The sequence below is a fragment of the Podarcis muralis genome, chromosome 18 (assembly GCF_964188315.1).
Source record: "Podarcis muralis chromosome 18, rPodMur119.hap1.1, whole genome shotgun sequence".
Lineage (NCBI taxonomy): Eukaryota > Metazoa > Chordata > Lepidosauria > Squamata > Lacertidae > Podarcis > Podarcis muralis.
This window is the reverse complement of record NC_135672.1, coordinates 2862133-2880739: the sequence shown is the minus strand read 5'-3', so window position 1 is coordinate 2880739 and position 18607 is coordinate 2862133. Positions and strand designations below refer to the sequence as shown.

The following is an 18607-nucleotide window of genomic DNA, read 5'->3' as shown; positions in this document are numbered from 1 at the left end:
GCAGAGGAACCAAAACGCATGGACACAACTAACATTGTGCAATACAAAAAAGAGCCCTGCAGCTGAATCAGGCCAGAGGGGAGCCATCTGTTGGTTACAGTGTGGTGCTGAGAACACCAAGGTTACAGGTTCAATCCCCATAAGGGATAGATGCATATTCCTGTATTGCAGGGGGTTGGACTAGATGATCCTAGAGGACCCCTTCCAACTCTGATCCTATACTAGCCCACCCTCTTGTCCTCACAGGAGACAAATAGATGCCCCAAAGGGAATCCCACAAGCAGGACTACAGCACAACACCGACTCTCCCCAGTTACGACTCCCAGCAACCCATATTCAGAGGTTATTGCCTCTGACCGTGGAGCCCATTCATTTCAATGGGTCTACTCAAAGTGGAACTAACTCAGGTAAAACTTCTTTCTTGCAGTTGATGCAGATACTGGCCAATGTACAGCCATACCTCATGTTACGTTTGCTTCCTGTTACGTTCTTTCATGTTACGTCCCGCGGCGACCCGGAAAGGGTTGCTTCCGAGTTTCACCACTTGCGCATGCACACAAGCGCCAAATCGCGCTTCACGCATGCGCACAAGCGCCAAATCGCGCCGCGCACCTGCGCAGATACAGCGCTTCAGGTTGCACTCTTTTCATGTTGCGAACGGGCCTCCGGAACGGATCCCGTTCGCAACCAGAGGTACCACTGTACTCTTCCTTGAAAACTTTTCAGTTCTGGCTTGTGGTTTTTAAAGTGTCAGGTTTTGCAGGAATGAACTCTGGAGGAAGAAAGCAGTTTCTACCAGGCCAATGCCAGGTTCAGCAAACGGGGCAGACAGCTGACGATTTCAAACAATGAAAATAAGGCCCTCTCTTTGGGAGATACCTGGGTTTGGGACGTCTGCAACATTCAAGCCCTGACTACAGAAGGGAATGTCCAGTCTTGATCACAGAATTGTAGAGTTGGAAGGGACCCCAAAGCCCATCTAGTCCAACCACTTGCAATGCAGGAATCTCAGCATCCTCTTCTTACAGAGGGCCCGCTACACCAGCCTGCTTTTAACATAGGAGAGCATGCACCTATAGTCTTCCCTGCCACAAAATACCGTACTATCAAGCAGAGAGCTTCCCAAACCATTGGCTTCTGTTAAAAACCCCAGCACACCCACCCCTCCAATTTGCGAACTGTCCAAGATGTTTTCTCTGATCCTGAACCTCTGCTGCCTTGTGCGATGATGATGATGATGATGATGATTATACACCACCCTTCATCTGAAGGTCTTTGGGAGAAGAAAGGGCTAAGGAATAAACCCTACTCAAATCCAGAGTGGAGTCCCTAAGGCGGTTGGATGGCGCCTTGTCCACCACCTTCTGGCAACTCCTGCAGCCAAGCTGGAGCCAAACATCTTGCTCTGATTTCCTTTGGACCCCTCAGTAAGGCCGAGAGGGGGGTCTTGCTGTCTGGCCAGCCCAGGACCCCCAGACCCACGGCCCAGGCTTGCACCCAGGGGGGAAGTCACTTCAGTGCTGCTAACACAGTGGGTTGGCTTCACCCCCGGAGGCAGACTCCATTGCCTCTCGAGACAGATGGAAGCCCAAGGCAGCAGCGAGATGTAAATTCAGCCTGGGAAGTGGTCGGATTTTGGGTTCAGAAGCTCCTGGTTTGATGCCCAGCATTTCCAGACGCGGCTGAGAAAAAGGGACCTTGCATCTGAAACCCTGGATCCTGAGCTGCACTCTTGCACAGAAAAAGAACTGGCCAAGTTTTAACCCCTTCTGCTACGTGCAAACTAAAATTCTCTCGCACACATCCACAACGCACACAGTCACCCTTGTATAATCAGTTATCACAGCATCATCATAAGACGGTGAACTCCCCCCCCCTCCATGCCGCCAAAAAAAGTCACATGATCCCATTGGTCATGTGGATTAAAAAAAACACACCCAAAAAACAATTCCTTTCCACATCCTGGGAAAAGTCATGGCAACCAACCGGTCGGAACCGGTTTCGTGACACATTTGCTTTCATTTTGTGGAGTGGGAAGTTGTTGTTGGGGTGGGGGGAGGAAGGAAGGGAGGGAGGAGGAGGAGGAGGAAGAGAAGGCGGAGACAGGTAGTGGAAAGAAAATGGAGGGGGTCGGAAGGAGGAAAAGTCTCTCTCATTCAGACACACACAGAAAAAAAGGGCAGGCAGGCAGGCAAAGACGAAGAACCTTAAAAAACTTTCTGAAACCAGCTGAACTGTGAGATTCTGCAGAACCTGTTTTGTACACCTAACGTTTTTTTTTTTATTTCTGCATTTAACATCGTAATTCCTCCTGCTTCGTTTTAAGGCACTAATTTCATTGGCTAAGTTGCATCGTTTTGCATAATATCTTTATATATTTATTGCAGTGACTACCAGACAGAAACTTTCTATTCTTATGGCAACAGATATTATGATTATTATTTAGATTTGTATAAATTCATTAAATTTATATATCGCCCTTCATCCAAAGATCACAAGAGGGTATTTTACAACATAAAACCACAAAATGCATAACATAATATACATATTTTTTAAAAAACCAAACCATTACTATATGTGGCTTCAGCGATTAATGGCATCCTACTAGGTTCAAGGAAAAACTTTTTTTATTATCTACCTACTTTTATTTATTATCTACCTACTTACGCAATTTAACGTTTCTAGGTGGGTTTCCTCCAACTAAGAGTAGACCTAATAATAATAATAATAATAATAATAATAATAATAATAATAATAATTTATTATTTGTACCCCGCCCATCTGGCTGGGTTTCCCCAGCCACTCTGGGCGGCTTCCAACAAAGATGAAAAATAAACTAAAATGTGCGACCCGCATAACTTAAGGAACTTAAGTTAGTTCATTCCTTTCAATAGCTCTGCTCTCTAGCTAATGTTGGATATAACCCACAATACTGTATGGATTTGTTTTCTGTACTGATTTGCATTATTTTAGTTTGGTTTTTTTTACTGCAGCGTTTATTGTTCATGTGGGTATTTCTATTTTTATATTATCATTATTTATTTTCAATGATTTATATGCCGCTTGTTAACAACAGCCACTAAGCAGTGTACAGTATAATAAATTCAAAACAATGCAAATATCTATTATGATTACCATCATCGTCATCAATAATTTTATATACCAAAAGGTCCTACAATGCAAATGATTTATTTTCAACAGTTTATGTACCACTCAATCACAACAGCCCCTAAGCAGTGGATAATAAACTCAAAACAATGCAAATAACTATTAGAATTACAGGGGGACCTCTAGTTGCGGACACGATCCATTCTGGGGTGCCGTCCGCACCCTGAAAAGTCCGCAACTAGAGCGGTGCTTCTGTGCAAGCGCGGAGCGCGATAGAGAGCTTCTGCACATGTGCAAAGCGTGCAGAACGCTTCTGCGCAGGGGGCGGACACGGCGAAACCCGGAAGTATACACTTCAGGGTTTGCCATATTCACAACCTGAAAAGCCGCAATGTGAAGCAAGCACAACAAGAGGTATGACTGTATAGAGTTAGAAGAGACCCTGAGGATCATGCAGTTCAGCCCCCTGCAACGCAGGAATACACAGCTGTCCGGGGATCAAACCTACAACCTTGGCATTATCAGCACTGCGCTCTAACCAACTGAGTTATTACTATTTTCAACAATTTATATAACACTCAATTGCAGCAGCCTCTACGCAGCAGCGTATAATAAACTCAAAACAATGCAAACAACAGCAGCTAAAAATGAAAATATCAGGGTATCCCACTTTGGGTACAATGGTGGGAAATGTATGCAAATCTAGGAAGACACTGCAAAGAAAAACTGTGCACACACTTCTACTGCCCACAGCGCTTTTTAGGTAGGGCCTCCTCCCTTGTTCAAATGTCAACATACCACATACGTTTACTTGGGAGCAAGCCTCCATCAGGTCCAGTGGAACTTATTCCCCCCAAATATTAAAGTCCTTTTTCAGGGGGCTGGCCGTTGGAGGAAGGGTAACAAAATGGTTGCGTTGGAAGGGACCCCTGTGGGTCATCTAGTCCAACCCCCTGCTACAGCTGTCCAGGCAGCCTGTTTTTCCTTTTTACTGCAGCATTTATTGTTCATGTGGGTATTTCTATTTTTAATATTATCATCACCATCATTATCATTATTCATTTTCAACCATTTATGTACCACTTATTACAACAGCCCCTAAGCAGTGGATAATAAACTCTATACAACACAAAGAACTTCGGTCGGTCTATCTATCATCTATCTATCTATCTATCTATCTATCTATCTATCTATCTATCTATCTATCTATCCATCCATCCATCCATCCATCCAAGCTGCTTCTCCTTCATGCTGTTGGAAAGTTGCCTTGCACAGAGCCCTGGCTTCATTCAGCTCAGCCTTCCCTCCTCTGCATTGTTCACTTGGCAGCAACTGCCCAAAGTTTTAGGGGGTGTGTGTGTGTCTTCCTCAGCCCCCACCTGGATATAAATCAGGAATAGAACCTGGGAGGTTTTGGGTACAAAGCAGATGATCCAGCACAGTTCAGGCTCCTGCCTTTAAAAGACAAGAAGAAGACTCTAGCCCTCATGGTTCTAGAACAGTGTTTCCCAAACTTGGGTCTCCAGCTGTTGTTGGACTACAATTCCCATCATCCTTGACCGCTTGTCCTGCTAGCTAGGGATGATGGGACTTGTAGTCCAACAACAGCTGGAGACCCAAGTTTGGGAAACACTGATCTGGAATATAAAATCAGACAGGATGCAGAGTCAGACCACTAGTCCACCTAGCTCAGTATTAAAGAACAAAGAATGGCAAGTATTGTCTCCTACCAATTACTGGTGGAAGCTGCCCAGGCGAGAATCTTGACTACCTGGAGATGGCAGGGACTGGACATGGGACATTCTGAATGCAAAGCAGGTGGTCTGCCACGAGGCCTTCCTCTAAAAACGTTGCAAGGTTCCAGTCCCTATTGTTCTGGATACCCAGCATATTTGAATGTCCCTCCCAGGTCTGGACACACAGGAAGAATCATGTGAGTGTGTGCCTGCAGTAACTTATCTTGGGGATGAAAGAAGTCTCTTTGGAATCCAGGAAAGTTTCTCCCCAACAGGAAGTAAAAAGAGCAGAAATAAATTCCATCTCCCCCCCCCCCCGCCTCCTCAAATAAAATAAAGTATCTCAGAAGAACATCTTTGCAGTTTGAAATTGTGTGGTGAATAGTGCCTGTAGGGTGGGGTGTGGAGAACAAACGAACACACACACAAACAGACGACACACACAGAGCTCATCAGCATAACCTGTCCTCCCGGAAGAGCCGGTAGGTCAAGGATCCTTGTTATCAATCCCAAATAAATCTTTTAAAATTCAGCACAGCCTTAAACGCTACCAGGCATCAGGTAGTTTTCCAAGAAGGGCGAAGAGGCACCTGGGCAGGATGGGGTAGTCGATATTAAAATTAAAACGTGGACCTTCTCACATTTCCACCAATTGTGCCCACAAAATAAATGGCTCCAGGGTTAAGAGTTTAAAACCGCAGGGAAAGCAGAGCCTGCAAAGGGGCTCCCCAGAACGCTGCTTGCTCATCACCAGCCTTGGAAAACACTTTTTAGAGACGGCTGCTGTGCTTTTGTGCTGTTTTTTGGCCAAATGAAGGCATGCACTTACAAAGAGGACACCATGCCACTCAAGGAAAACTGCAAACTGCAGCCCAAAATAAATAACAACCGGCTTTTCACCTAAGACCCAAGATTCTCCCCCTAGTCTGCTTTAAGAACATAAGAAGAGCAGGCATAGGCAAACTCGGCCCAAAACATCTGGTTTTGGGACTACAACTCCCATCATCCCTAGCTAACAGAACCAGTGGTCAGGGATGGTGGGAACCGTAGTCTCAAAACATCTGGAGGGCGGAGTTTGCCTCTGCCTGAAGAAGAGCCTGCTGGATCATGTCAATGGCCCACCTAGCCTGTTCTTGCAGCAGCCAACCAGGTGCCTTTGGAAAACCTCAGGTTGGACTGGAGCGCAAGAGCAGCTCTCCCCTCCAATGGCCAAGGATGATGGGGAGCCGAACATCTGGAGGGCCACAGAGGTTCCCCATCCCTGCTATGAAAGGAGGTCCCCTGGAGGCATCTTGGTGTTTTCCTGAACTAAGAAATCACATTCATTTTGCATGCAAGAGATGGAGGAGTGCCTTCATTCAGACCAGGACCTCAAAAGACCTGCATCCCCCCAGGGGTTATACAGAGTCAGACCCTTGGATCCATGAGCTCAGAACTGCCCATTCTGACTGGCAGTGGATCTCAAGGGCTTCAGGCAGGAGTCCCTGGAGATGCCAGGGATGGGAGAGAGCTGGGAGAATGCCTCTCTTCAGAAGAGAAATTCGCCCTGAGAAAGGAGATATGCCTCTTCTTCAATCAGGGACAGGGAAACCAGTGGCCCTGCAGATCTCATGGGAGGAATGCCTCTATTCAGAAGAGGAATTCTTTTCTGAGAAAGGGGAATGGCTCTTCTTGGATTAGGGATGGGGAAAACGTGCATCCTTCCAGGTGCTGTTGGGACACCCAAGGGTGGTATAATAATAATACAGTGGATGCTTGGGTTGCAAACATGATCCGTGCGGAATGCACGTTCGCAACCTGCAACGTTCACAACCTGCAGCGGCACGTTTGCACATGTGCGGGTTGCGATTCGGCACTTCTGCGCATGCGCCAAACCCGTTCCGGTACTTCCGGGTTTCAGTGGCTCCACAACCCGAAAAAACACAACCTGAAGCGTCTGTAACCTGAGGCATGACTGTAGTATTAGTAGTAATAATAATAACAATTAATAACAACAACAACAACAACAACAACAACAACAACAACAACAACAACAACATACTATCCATCTGGCTGGGTTTCCCCAGCCACTCTGGGTCGCTTCCAGCACATATAAAAACACAATAAAATGTCAAATATTAAAAACGTCCTGATACAGGGCTGCCTTCAGAAGCTGTGTAGTTCTTTCTCTCCCTGACATCTACAGGCCACCTACCTTTTTGAGGTGCTCATGTCCACCGGCTCGTCTCCCGTCTGCACCTCCACTTTGATCGTGGCTTTCATCTCCCCTCCTTTTAACAGTCCCTGGACTCTCCCAGATGTGGGTTCACTCTTCACCTTGAGGTCTCCCCCTTCCGCGTTGGCCTCGGGGGCCCCCAGGAGCCCCTTGTCCATCTTCATCTTCTTGCAGTCCACGTCGTTCTGGGTGATCTCCCGCTCGAGGGCGCGCTTCTGACTTCGCGTCCGGCAAGCTTCTTCTGTCATTATGGTACTCTGATGGAGCGGGGAAGTGACACAAGGAAAGGAAAAGGGGAGGGAAGAGGAAGAAGGTAAGTCATCCAGGCAGCACAGATCAGAGTATCACAATGTGTTTTTTTAAAAAATAATAGTAATAAAGAAGCAGCAGTCTGAACTAGCTGCTTAGGGAGTGCAAAAGGGGGTGCTCAGCTCTGTTTCAAGCAGAACTCACAACTCAACTCATGGGGAAATGGAAGAATGCGAAGTCAAAATGGGTTTTTGGAAATCAGGGGCAACTTCACTGCAAGAAGACATGGAGACTCCCTACCCACATTTTTTTTAAAAAAAAACCTGCTTAATTTTGCTTGCCCCCCCCCCCTAAAAACCTGCCCGTTATCCTGAACACCTGCTTCTCATGACTGAAAGTTTCCAAGTCCCTCCTGGCACATCCTGGGGTTTGGGAAAGGCCTTGCATTTTATTTTTTTAAGGTACAGAGAACATGCCTTTTACTGCTAAAGAGATTACCGGCTTTATTCCGCCACTGGCCCTAAAAGCCACCAAAGATAATGTCTTAAAGGAGAAGGGCTGGGGGGGGGAGCCATTCTCTGCCCCTCTCCCTCCCCACCGGTTTTGCACAGGAAGTGCTCAAAACTCGTGGAAGTAGCTGGGAGAGATTTGGGGGGCTGGTTAAAAAAAGTTTTTTTTAAAGTGGTGGTGGGGTGGAGGGTTGCATTTTGCCCCCACCCTAAGGGGGGGGGCGTGTGTTCCCTCTCCAATTGTACCTGCAAGAGAGGCAGACACACACACCCCAAACCTCTTCTGATTTGGGGGTTGGCGTTGCGGGGGTGGGGAAGGGCAGGGAGCAAAGAGCTGAGTCAGTTTGTGATCCCATGACATCACTGGGTCCACACATGACCCTTTCCCAGGATTCAGTGGGAGAGACAAAGCACTTTCCAGAAAACCGGTCTGAACTGGTTCCAGACAACAAGGCTATGTGTTGTTAACCCCTCGCAGCAGAGAGAGCGCGAGAGCGGCTGCGGCCACCACCACCGTCCCTGCCTCTGCTTGTGGGTGGGGTGGGGCTGGGGGGCTGCAGATGGGCATTCCAGAACACAGAGTCCCAGGGAATAAATGGGAAGGGGGTGGGGGAGACCACCCCACGGCGTGCTCTTAAAGGGGCAGCACAGGTGGCGGTCAGCTGGCCGGGCTTGAGAAAGCCATTTTGGAGAAGCGGGGTGGGATGGGGTGCCCGCAAAAGACAGGTGTAGAAAAAAAGGGGGTGCCAAGTCAAGGACTAGGGGGTGTGCGATGAACACCATGAGCCCAGCCCCCAGGAGGATCACCCAGTGGGGAGTTGGCAAAGAAAAAGCAACTTTTCTCCAAACCAGGAAGGTGGGGGGGAGGAAAGGCTTCCCAGGATGCATTGCACAGGAGGAAGAAACTTCCCCCTCCGTAAAAAAAACAAGGTGGAGGCAGGAAAAGAAATGCGTTTGCCGCAGGTGGCCTGTCCCTGCAACGGAAAACCCTTCCGGACTTCACAGAGCCGAAGCAGCAGCGCATTTTGCAAACCACGAGGTCTAGGAAACTGCTCTGTCAATTTGGGAGAGAGGCAGGATTCTCTGGCGCCCAGCCCGCTGCCACTGGCTGCCAGGGGTGCCAACCTGGATAAAATATTGAGGTGGGGGGGGGGGGAGGTAAGCCCCGCCCCACAGAATCAATCATATGCATGTACACCACTTGAATGGCAATGGCCATCAACTTTGGAGAGGGGCGGCCCCCCCAAATGTTTCATGGGGGACCCCAAGGGACCTTGGCCCCTGTAAACTGGCTCCTCAGATCAAGGGGCTTGCCCACCCCCCTCCGCAGATGGTGTAGGGACTCCCCCCTCCCTGCAGGCAGCGTAGCCAATGGTTAGGAGTGGTGGCAGTCGGAGCCCAAGATCCGGGGGGGTTGCAAGTGCTCCCCATTCCCAAAGCTCACAATTTGTCTGCAGAATTTTGCACCCGAAGAGAGCTGCCGGTGTGTTGTTTGTTTGTTAAATTGGTACAAGGCCCTGTCAGGGCGGTGGGCAGCACAAAGATGCAAAACAGAAGCACAAAATGCGGCATGAATAAAGTTGTGTTTGTGTGTGTGTGTAAACACCTTGCACAACCAGATCCCAGCAGGACTTGAAGGAGAACTGGACCTACAGCTAAGCTTGAAGTGCTCCTTCCTAGGAGTAGGGAAGCCACAAAACTCCTTTCAATGGCCAAGGAGCCTTCCAACTCTGCAATTCTATGATTTAGTGGTTAGACCAGCCTGCAAACTAAAGGAAGAAGAAAACCTCACAACCTTTGTCAGTTTCAGCCTAGTTAAAAGGTAAAGGTAAAGGACCCCTGACCATTAGGTCCAGTCGTGGCCGACTCTGGGGTTGCGGCGCTCATCTCGCTTTATTGGCCGAGGGAGCCGGCATACAGCTTCCGGGTCATGTGGCCAGCAGGACTAAGCCGCTTCTGGCGAACCAGAGCAGTGCACGGAAACGCCGTTTACCTTCCCGCCGGAGCGGTACCTATTTATCTACTTGCACTTTGATGTGCTTTCGAACTGCTAGGTTGGCAGGAGCAGGGACCGAGCAACGGGAGCTCACCCCATTGCGGGGATTCGAACCGCCGACCTTCTGATCGGCAAGTCCTAGGCTCTGTAGTTTAAACCCACAGCGCCACCCGCATCCCTTCAGCCTAGTTACCTCTCTGCAATTCTCGACTCGCCACTTGCTCAACACCCCCCACCCCTTTTCCTGTCTGTCACAATAATGGGGGACAGCGCCTTCTATCACTTAGAAGACAGGAAGCTGGCGTTTGTTTGTTTGTTTGCAGCCCCAGAAACATTTTTTTTAAAATACCCCCAACCGCCTCCCTTTAAAGAAATGGAGACAAACCTGGTATAATTCAGGCAGTGTCTTTTCCAGCATGGGGTGCCTCGTGACAGAATCCTATCACATATTGACATAAATTCACCTCCTGCTCGGAAGAGAGGCGAAGGGAAAAGGAGCTTGCGGGAGAGTAATACCGCTTTCTTTCGCCACTGCAGGGAAGGTTATAAGGGAAAGGAAAGGAAAGAAAAAGCAAAGGGTAAATTTCAGTTTATGAAGGTGAGGAGAACCCTGCAGCTGGCTAGACCAGAGGGGAGTCCCATTGAGTCCAACATCCTGCCCTCACAGTGGCCAACTAGATGCTCCCAAACAGAAATCCGCAAGCAGCAACAACTCTACCTGGAGGCTCAGCTCAGAGAAAAAGAAATTGGGTATGTACAGACATTTCCATACATAGCTGCCACTACAGCCGCCAGAGCAAGTGCTACCTGCTGCCCGAAAATAAAGGAAATCTTTCTTGATCCTGTGAGTTTTGGGCAACCAGCTAACTCTGCGTGCAAGCAAACGTACTAGGAAAGGGGCAGTTTGCAACACATTAAAACATCAAATCAAACAATCCAGAATAAAATAAATTCAAGCTGCAAGGAAAATAGTTCAGATCCTTCTCTCTAAGGGACCCCAAACTGGCATCCAGAGGTCTCTGTGTGGTCGCAATTGGGCCTGCGCCAGTTGCAAAATGTGCCTAATTTCTAACTGCCTGGAGAGCCGCTGCTGCCAGCCAGTGTAGGCAATGCAGAGCTAGAGGGACAAGTAGTCCGACTGCATAAGGCAGCTTCCAAAGTTCCTATTTCCACCTCTGATGCAGGGATATTGAGGGAAGAGCTTTGGGAAAGGGCATCACCCTCACCATATGGACAGGTCTACACGGGAGGAGGCATGCTTATTATTTGAACATGTTCCTTATTTACCCAAGCAAGGCGGTGGCTGAAGAAGACTGTTGCAGGCAGCCCTACGGCCACTGGAGAGAAGAATGCTGCAACAGCTCTGAGATGTTTTTAATTGCAATCGCTTTAAAAATGTTTCAGCTTTATTTTTGGATTGCCCATCTCTCTGCTGCCCTGGGCTCCTTTGAGAGGAAGTGGTGGGTTGGGGTTATGACAGGCGCAACTGGCTTTGTGGCTAGGCCTACCTTGCAGGGTCGTTGTCTACAGCAGGGACAGGGATGTTGAAGCCTGTGTGGGGTGGGGGCAAGGCACTCTTCCTCTTGAGTGTTTTTATCTGGTTGAAGTCATAGTTGGAAGGGACCACAAGGGTCATCTAGTCCAACCCCTGCAATGCAGGAAGCTTTTGCCTAATGTGGGTTTCGAACCCACAACCCTGAGAGTAACAGTCTCTCAACCAACTGAGAATTGCCCTGGAATCCCGATTGCGCCTCTCGCTTGCCTGGATGCATGCAGAGGGGCATGTGAGAGTCCATGTATAGAAACTAGCTTGCTTTTGGAAAAAATACCAATGTCATCTGAACAGCAGCAGCAACAACAGCCCTGCAAGGGAGGGCCACATGCACAGACCTCTCTGAGCTCCTTCTGGAGGAAAGTAGGGGTGCAGGGAGGATAAACCGAACAAGCCAATGAAAAACAGAGAGCCACTCAACTTAGCATGCAGAACGGCAGCCTCTCTGGACAAGCACCAGGGCTGTTGCCTCCAGCACTAATGCAAATCAAAGCCTACATCTTAAGGAAATGGGTCTCCAGAGAGAGCAGAATGCTGGAGAGGCGAAAAACAATCCCCACTAGACAACCAAGGAAAAACATCGGCGTGTAAGGAAGGCGAAGAGAACAGGACGATTCCACGGCTACCAGTCAGGATGGCTGCTGTTCTGCCAGCACGGTCGGAGGTGGTAAATGCCTCTAGATCAGGGTTTCCCCAAACTTAATTCTCCAGCTGTTTCTGAACTACAACTCCCATCATCCTTAGCTAGCAGGACCAGTGGCCAGGGATGATGGTAACTGTAGTAAAATAAAAACAACAAAAAAACCCCACCAATAAACAGCCAGAGACCTAAGTTTGGGAAACTCTGCGGTCTGGATTCCAGTTGTGCTTGTGGATTTACCTGGCCACACTTAGGACAGGATGCTGGGCTAAATGGCCTGATCCTGCAGCCGCAGGGCTCTTTTTATGTGGCGAGCGCTCCATGCGAGTGCAGATAGCTTGCTCCAACTTTCATTTACAAGCTTTTCAATGTCAAGTGAAACAAAAGTTTCTTCCGCCTGGACCTTTTTTATTACACTCTTCCTCCCTTGATCCTTCATAAACCCACCCTCTCCTTATTTATTCTGTTGAATCAGAACCGTAGAGTTGGAAGGGACCCAAGGGTCATCTAGTCCAACCCCCTGAGATGCAGGAATCTCAGCCAAAGCATGGAATTGTACCTGTGAACATACTGAAATATGTATTTTTTTTAAAAAAAGGAAGGCCCCCTCCTCTCTCCAAGTAAACAGAGTAGTATTCTTGGTTGTAATAATAATAATAATAATAATAATAATAATAATAATAATAATAATGTTATATATGTTTTAGCCTTAAAGAAAAGCAGAAAATAAAAGTTTCTCTCCTTTATGAAACAGGTCCTTTAAAAAACAAAAAAACCCCAACACATTTTCCCTACATTCCTAGAATTATTTGGAAAAAGAAAAATATCCGATATTACAGCTCATATTCCGGAATGTAGCTCCCTTCAGTTCTACTCAGAGTAGCTCCTTGAAAATAATGTTGGGCAGGACAGTGCAATCCAGTCAGGTCTACTCTGAAGTAAGTCCTATTAAATTTGCTGGGGCTTACTCCCAGGTAAGTAAGGTTTAAGGATTGCAGCCAAACTGTAGGTCCATTGATATCAACCAACCTACTTACAGCAGGACTCAAGTTGAATAAAGACTGACACTTATTTTAAAAGGCAAGTTCTATTTCATTAACCTGATATGTATGCGCATATATATATATATATATATATATATATATATATATATGCTATGTCTGAAGAGAGAGAAATCAAGTTGCATTTTGGATTCTTTTAAAAAGGTGTGTGTGTTTGGAGTCAACGCTTTAAAAACAAAACAAAGGGTGGGGGGAACTCTACAGAGTGGAGCTTTGAGCTGCAGCACACGAAGGGTTAAGCCCTGCCATCTTCATGCCATTCACTGATATGTCCATTAAGGGTGTTACATAACAAAATGGCAGACCTTAACCCTTCCTGTGCCACACATCCCCATCGCTTGTCAGTCACAGGAGCCAGGCTGAGTTGAAAGCAGCACGAGGACACAACCAAAATACAAAAAAAAAAAAAAAAAAAAAAAAACCCAAACCCCCGCCTTTTTTCGGGGGGGGGGGGGAATGTAGAGAAATGGGGGAAAGAAAGGACAGTGGGTGCTCATGCCTGCAAAATAAATAAATAAAAGTTGGGGGTGCACAAGTTTTGGGGTTTTTAAAACATTTTGTTTGGTTATTCAGGATTAAAGCTAATTAGAAGTTATTTAATTTAAAAGCCACAGGGCAGTGTGGAAAGATTCCGAAACATGTTGGTAGGCAGTATGTTTAATACTGGGGGGGCGGGGGGGGGGCGAAGGGGACACAGTGCCTCCCAGTGTCAGGGAAACTTCTGTGTCCCTCCAGCTGTTGCTGGCCCCTCAGATCTCAGTAGCCCGCCCCCCACATTGTTCGATAGAGTGTGTGTGCATGTGCATGTGCGTGTGGCAATGGGAGTTGTAGTACAGCAGCGCCTGGAGGGAGCGCCTGGACGGAGCCCATGCCCTCTGTGGATGGAATATGCATTACATGCGCAAACAACTTCAGGATCTCTGAAGGGGACGCAGCGCAAGGAGCAAGGAGCGGTCTTCCTGCAAGCACCCTTCTTCCATACAACAACAGCGCCCCAAATCCCTCTCCTTTACACAAAGGGAAGAAAATGAGAACTTCAACCACTAAAAAAAAAGGTCTGCGGCTGGGTCCTCATCTTGGTCTCACTCATATATGACCACAACGCAGAAGCCAGGCAGTGGATATGGGGAGAAGGAGGTAGTGTTTGATGCTGCTTTTTCTTATAGGGAGTCCCATTGCAGGTGTCAAGTCCAACAAGTGTAGCGTTAGCCACCACTACTATGCCAAGGAACTCGAGTTTCACCTCAAGTTTCCACCTGTTGACTTTTGGCAGCTGGTAGGAAAGGAAGGGACACGGGTGGCGCTGTGGGTAAAAGCCTCAGCGCCTAGGGCTTGCCGATTGAAAGGTCGGCGGTTCGAATCCCCGCGGCGGGGTGCGCTCCCGCTGCTCGGTCCCAGCGCCTGCCAACCTAGCAGTTCGAAAGCACCTCCGGGTGCAAGTAGATAAATAGGGACCGCTTACCAGCGGGAAGGTAAACGGCGTTCCGTGTGCTGCGCTGGCTCGCCAGATGCAGCTTGTCACGCTGGCCACATGACCCGGAAGTGTCTGCGGACAGCGCTGGCCCCCGGCCTCTTGAGATGGGTGCACAACCCCAGAGTCTGGCAAGACTGGCCCGTACGGGCAGGGGTACCTTTACCTTTGGAAAGGACAAGGACTTGCCCCCTTACATACCTACGGGGCATAGCTGTCAACGTTTCCCCCTTTTTAAGGGAAATTCCCTTATACCGAACAGGATTCCTCGCAAGAAAAGGGGAAAGTTGACAGCTATGCTATGGGGTTAGGTCCTCCTTGCTCAAAGTCAGGTGGAGAAGAGAGCATCTGGGAGCAAGCAGAGAGGCTTCCCTACACACACACACACACACACACACACACACACACACACACACACACCACAGACCAGCCACCTGCATTTTACGGGTCCAGCCCTACCTGGGTCACTTACGGATCATGGCAACTTCACTGCAACACCCGGTCTCAAGTGGCCTTGTTTGCCAGCGGGAGAAAGAGAGGGAGGGAATGCATAGGAAACTAGGCTGCGCACACCTCAAACGATACAGGGGGGACTTCCTATTCCTGCCTCTTTGCTCTCTCACACACAGATTTGCAACGCAAGAATATAGGTCTGTCGCATCAAGCAGCGTCCGGATTCCCTCAGCGCCCAGCCAGAGATGTCTCGGGGGAACCCTGGAAACGGGAGATGAGCACCACCAGCCCTCCCTGGCAACTGATCTTACACTCCAAAACTCAGGGGCTGTTTGAATTCCTCTCTGCCACCAATTTGCCTCCTTCGCTGCTTCCCGTGGCAGCGAATTGCAAGAACTGGTTGTGCTCCTAATTAAAGGCTGCCCCTTAAACAGTCTCCAAAGTTTTCCTGGCTATATCAGATGAGTTACCGTATTTTTCGCCCTATAGGGCGCACTGGCCCATAGGGCGCACCTAGTTTTTTTTGGGGAAAATAAATAAAAAAACATTTATTCCCCCCCCCAGCTGTGGGGCTGGGGCGGAGGAAGCCTGAGCTTCCCCCGACCCCAGCCCCAAGTACAGGCTGCTATCCGCAAGCCTTCGGAGCCCGGCATGAACTCCCGCCGGGCTCGCAAGGCTTGTGGACATCTGCCCGAAGCCCGGGGTGCACTCCGGAGCGCGCCCCGCGCTTCGGGCTGCAGTCCGCAAGCCTTGGGAGCCCGGCGGGAACTCCCGCGGAGCTCCCAAGGCTTGCGGATAGCTTTCTGAAGCCTGTAGAGTGAGAGGGGTTGGTGCGCACCGACCCCTCTCGCTCTCCAGGCTTCAGCGAAAGCCTGCATTCGCCCCATAGGACGCACACACATTTCCCCTTCATTTTGGGAGGGGAAAAAGTGCGTCCTATAGGGCGAAAAATACAGTACTGCCTGTTCCTAACCATGCCACCACATACCCCTGATTGTTTGTAGGGGTGCAGGTAAGCCCTCCTCCCCATAATCGATCACAAGAGGCAGTGCACACACATTTGAATGGCAATGCCCATCAACTTTGGGGGGCCTTAGCCCCTCAAATATTTTACTGTGGGGACTCGAAGGGACCTCAGCCCCTAGGAGTGAGCTCCTATGCTTGTGATTCACAGCTACTGCCTCTATAGCAGAGATGGGGGGGGGCTTGGGGGCAAATGCGACCCACTCTCCAGCCCTTGAGGACTCTCTCTTTTTCCAGGCCACACCTCTTCTCTCCCAGACAATGCCCCTCATCATGGTAGTCCTTTTGCCTGGTTGTAATAACAGAACCACAGAACTGTGGAATTGGAAGGCACCAAGGGTCATCTATTCCAACCCCTTGCAAGGCAAGGGGGGCGGGTTAGACAAATCTGCACAGGACAAGACTTATCAGCAGATATTAGCCACAGTCACTATGTTCTCCCTCTACTGTTGCTGGGAGTTGCAAGTGGGGAGAGTTGCTGCTGTTCAGTGTTAGAAACTCAGATACATAAGCTAGGAGCCAAATGTCTCTGTAGACCATGGGTAGGCAAACTAAGGCCCAGGGGCCGGATCCGGCCCAATCGCCTTCTCAATCCGGTCCGCGGACTGTCCGGGAATCAGCGTGTTTTTACATGAGTAGAATGTGTGCTTTTATTTAAAATGTATCTCTGGGTTATTTGCAGGGCATAGGAATTTGTTCACCCCCCCCCCAAAATATAGTCCGGCCCCCCACAAGGTCTGAGGGACGGTGCACCGGTCCCCTGCTGAAAAAGTTTGCTGAGCCCTGCCATAGACCAAGGTCACAGTCACCAAAACGAAATGTCTAGTTGCCATTCTGGGGTAAGTCGGCTCTAAAGTCTTGTTTTCCAAATGATGGACTGTGACTGATTCTCAGTTAAACATCTGGCTAGTTCAGATGACAACCTTGAGCTTGGTTAAGAATCTTTGAGAACTTAAAAGAAGAAAAGTCACTTTATCCAGTTCCCATATATACTGGCTTATTCCAACCTCTTTTTCTTAATGGTTACTACTCAGACCTTTCATGACGTAGGAATATTCTTCCCAACTCTGAGCAGGGCAGTGGGGGAAGAATAGACATATTACAACAATTCACTATAACATCCTGCTCAGGCTGCACTGAAAAAGCATTTTGGTTCCTGAAATTCATTCCGATTGTACAAATAAAATATAATGGATAGAATTCTACAAGGTTGGGTATTAGTGTGTGAAAACAGTCCAGGTCCACGGACCCCCAGCCATGCACCTCCAGATGGTGAACATGTCAGGCAGCATCCTGGCAAATTCACTTGGTCGCAAGTGGTCAATAGCCAGCTGCAAAATGTGCCTGGTTAATTTCGAACCCTGCTGCTGTTGCACTGGGGTCCTGCTTCGGGTTTCCCATGGTGAACATCTGGTTGGCCACTGAGAGAACAGGATGCTGGACTGGACGAGTCCTTGGCTTGATCCAGCAGACTGATTCTTACATTTGGAGCCTACGTCCTTTATCAGAGCAGCTTAATGTTTCTGGGGGAACAAGAAGCTAGGGCTGGTCCCTGTGGATTGCCCTCCAGAAACTGTGGTACCTTGCCTTGGAAAAAACAGAATGGGAGAGTCCAGCTTTAGTCACCAGAACCAATTCTTATCATTTTTCTTTTTTTTCCAGACACCAGGCCACAGTGACATCTTAAAATCCTCATCCTCAAGGGTTGTCACCAACTAAGTTCTCCTCAGAGAAGACCCATTGAAATTAATGGATCTTACACAGTCAAGTCCGTCAGTAAGAGAATAAGAATAGCCTGCTGGATCAAGCCCATCTAGTCCATCGTCCTCTTCTCACAGTTGCCAACCAGGTGCCCATTGTGGGAAACCCCAAGTCGGATTTGAGCACACGGGCCCCTCTGCTTCCGACCGTGGCTAGCAGCCACTGATCGCCTCCTCCTTCTCCATGAATCTGTCCAACCTTGCTTTAGAGCCATCCAAGTTGGGGGCCATTCCTGGGAGGAGTGAGCTCCACATTCCCGTTTCTGTGGATCCGCTCTGAGTTTGACTACTGTTGGGCTCAACCCTCCAAGTCACACAAGACAGGAAGCTCCTACCTGTCCCAGCCGTTCATGGGTTCCCAGGAAAGGTCTGCTCAGTCCTTCCGAAGGTTGTTTTGGGGAGGGAGATCCCGACTACAAGAAACCTAGGGAGAAGGCAAAAGAGAAAAAGGTGTACTGGGTTGCTGGTGAGGAAGGCAGAGATTTATACAAGAGGTTTGTAGACCTTAAAAGCATAACCTGGTCCCTGCTGGATTTGGCCAAAGGGGACCCATCCAGTCTAGCATCCTGACCTCACAGTTGCCAGCCAGATGCCCACAAGGAGGACCAGAGCAACCAACTCTCCCTGCAACGGCATTCAGAAGTATTTACTGACCATCACAGCGGAGGGAGAAGATGGCCATTGTGGCTGATAGCCACTGGCTTTTTAAAAAAAGAAGGGGTGGAGGATAGGAGCATGAGCCCAACATGTTCCCTGTTTGCTTGTTTTGTATCCCGCCCTATACCCACCAGTCTCAGGGTGGCTACAACATAAAATCACAATATAAAAACACAG

At 48.7% G+C, this 18607-nt stretch overlaps 1 protein-coding gene across 9 annotated transcripts in view; it reads right to left on the bottom strand.

Annotated features, from left to right (window-relative positions):
• The window catches only part of GATAD2A (GATA zinc finger domain containing 2A), an 82580-nt gene that overhangs the window by 20394 nt on the left and 43579 nt on the right, over positions 1-18607 (bottom strand). For 6 of the 9 annotated variants that reach the window (XM_028713327.2, XM_028713326.2, XM_077922080.1 and 3 more), the window contains exons 2-4: positions 18109-18197; positions 10199-10344; positions 7039-7316 (exon numbers count right to left, since the gene is read on the bottom strand). In XM_028713327.2, coding sequence (XP_028569160.2) covers positions 7039-7316; positions 10199-10231 — 311 coding nt within the window. In that variant the 5' untranslated portion in view covers positions 10232-10344; positions 18109-18197. The remainder of the gene's footprint in view (positions 1-7038; positions 7317-10198; positions 10345-18108; positions 18198-18607) is intronic. The other 3 variants (XM_028713331.2, XM_028713330.2, XM_028713324.2) reach the window with 1 other exon arrangement.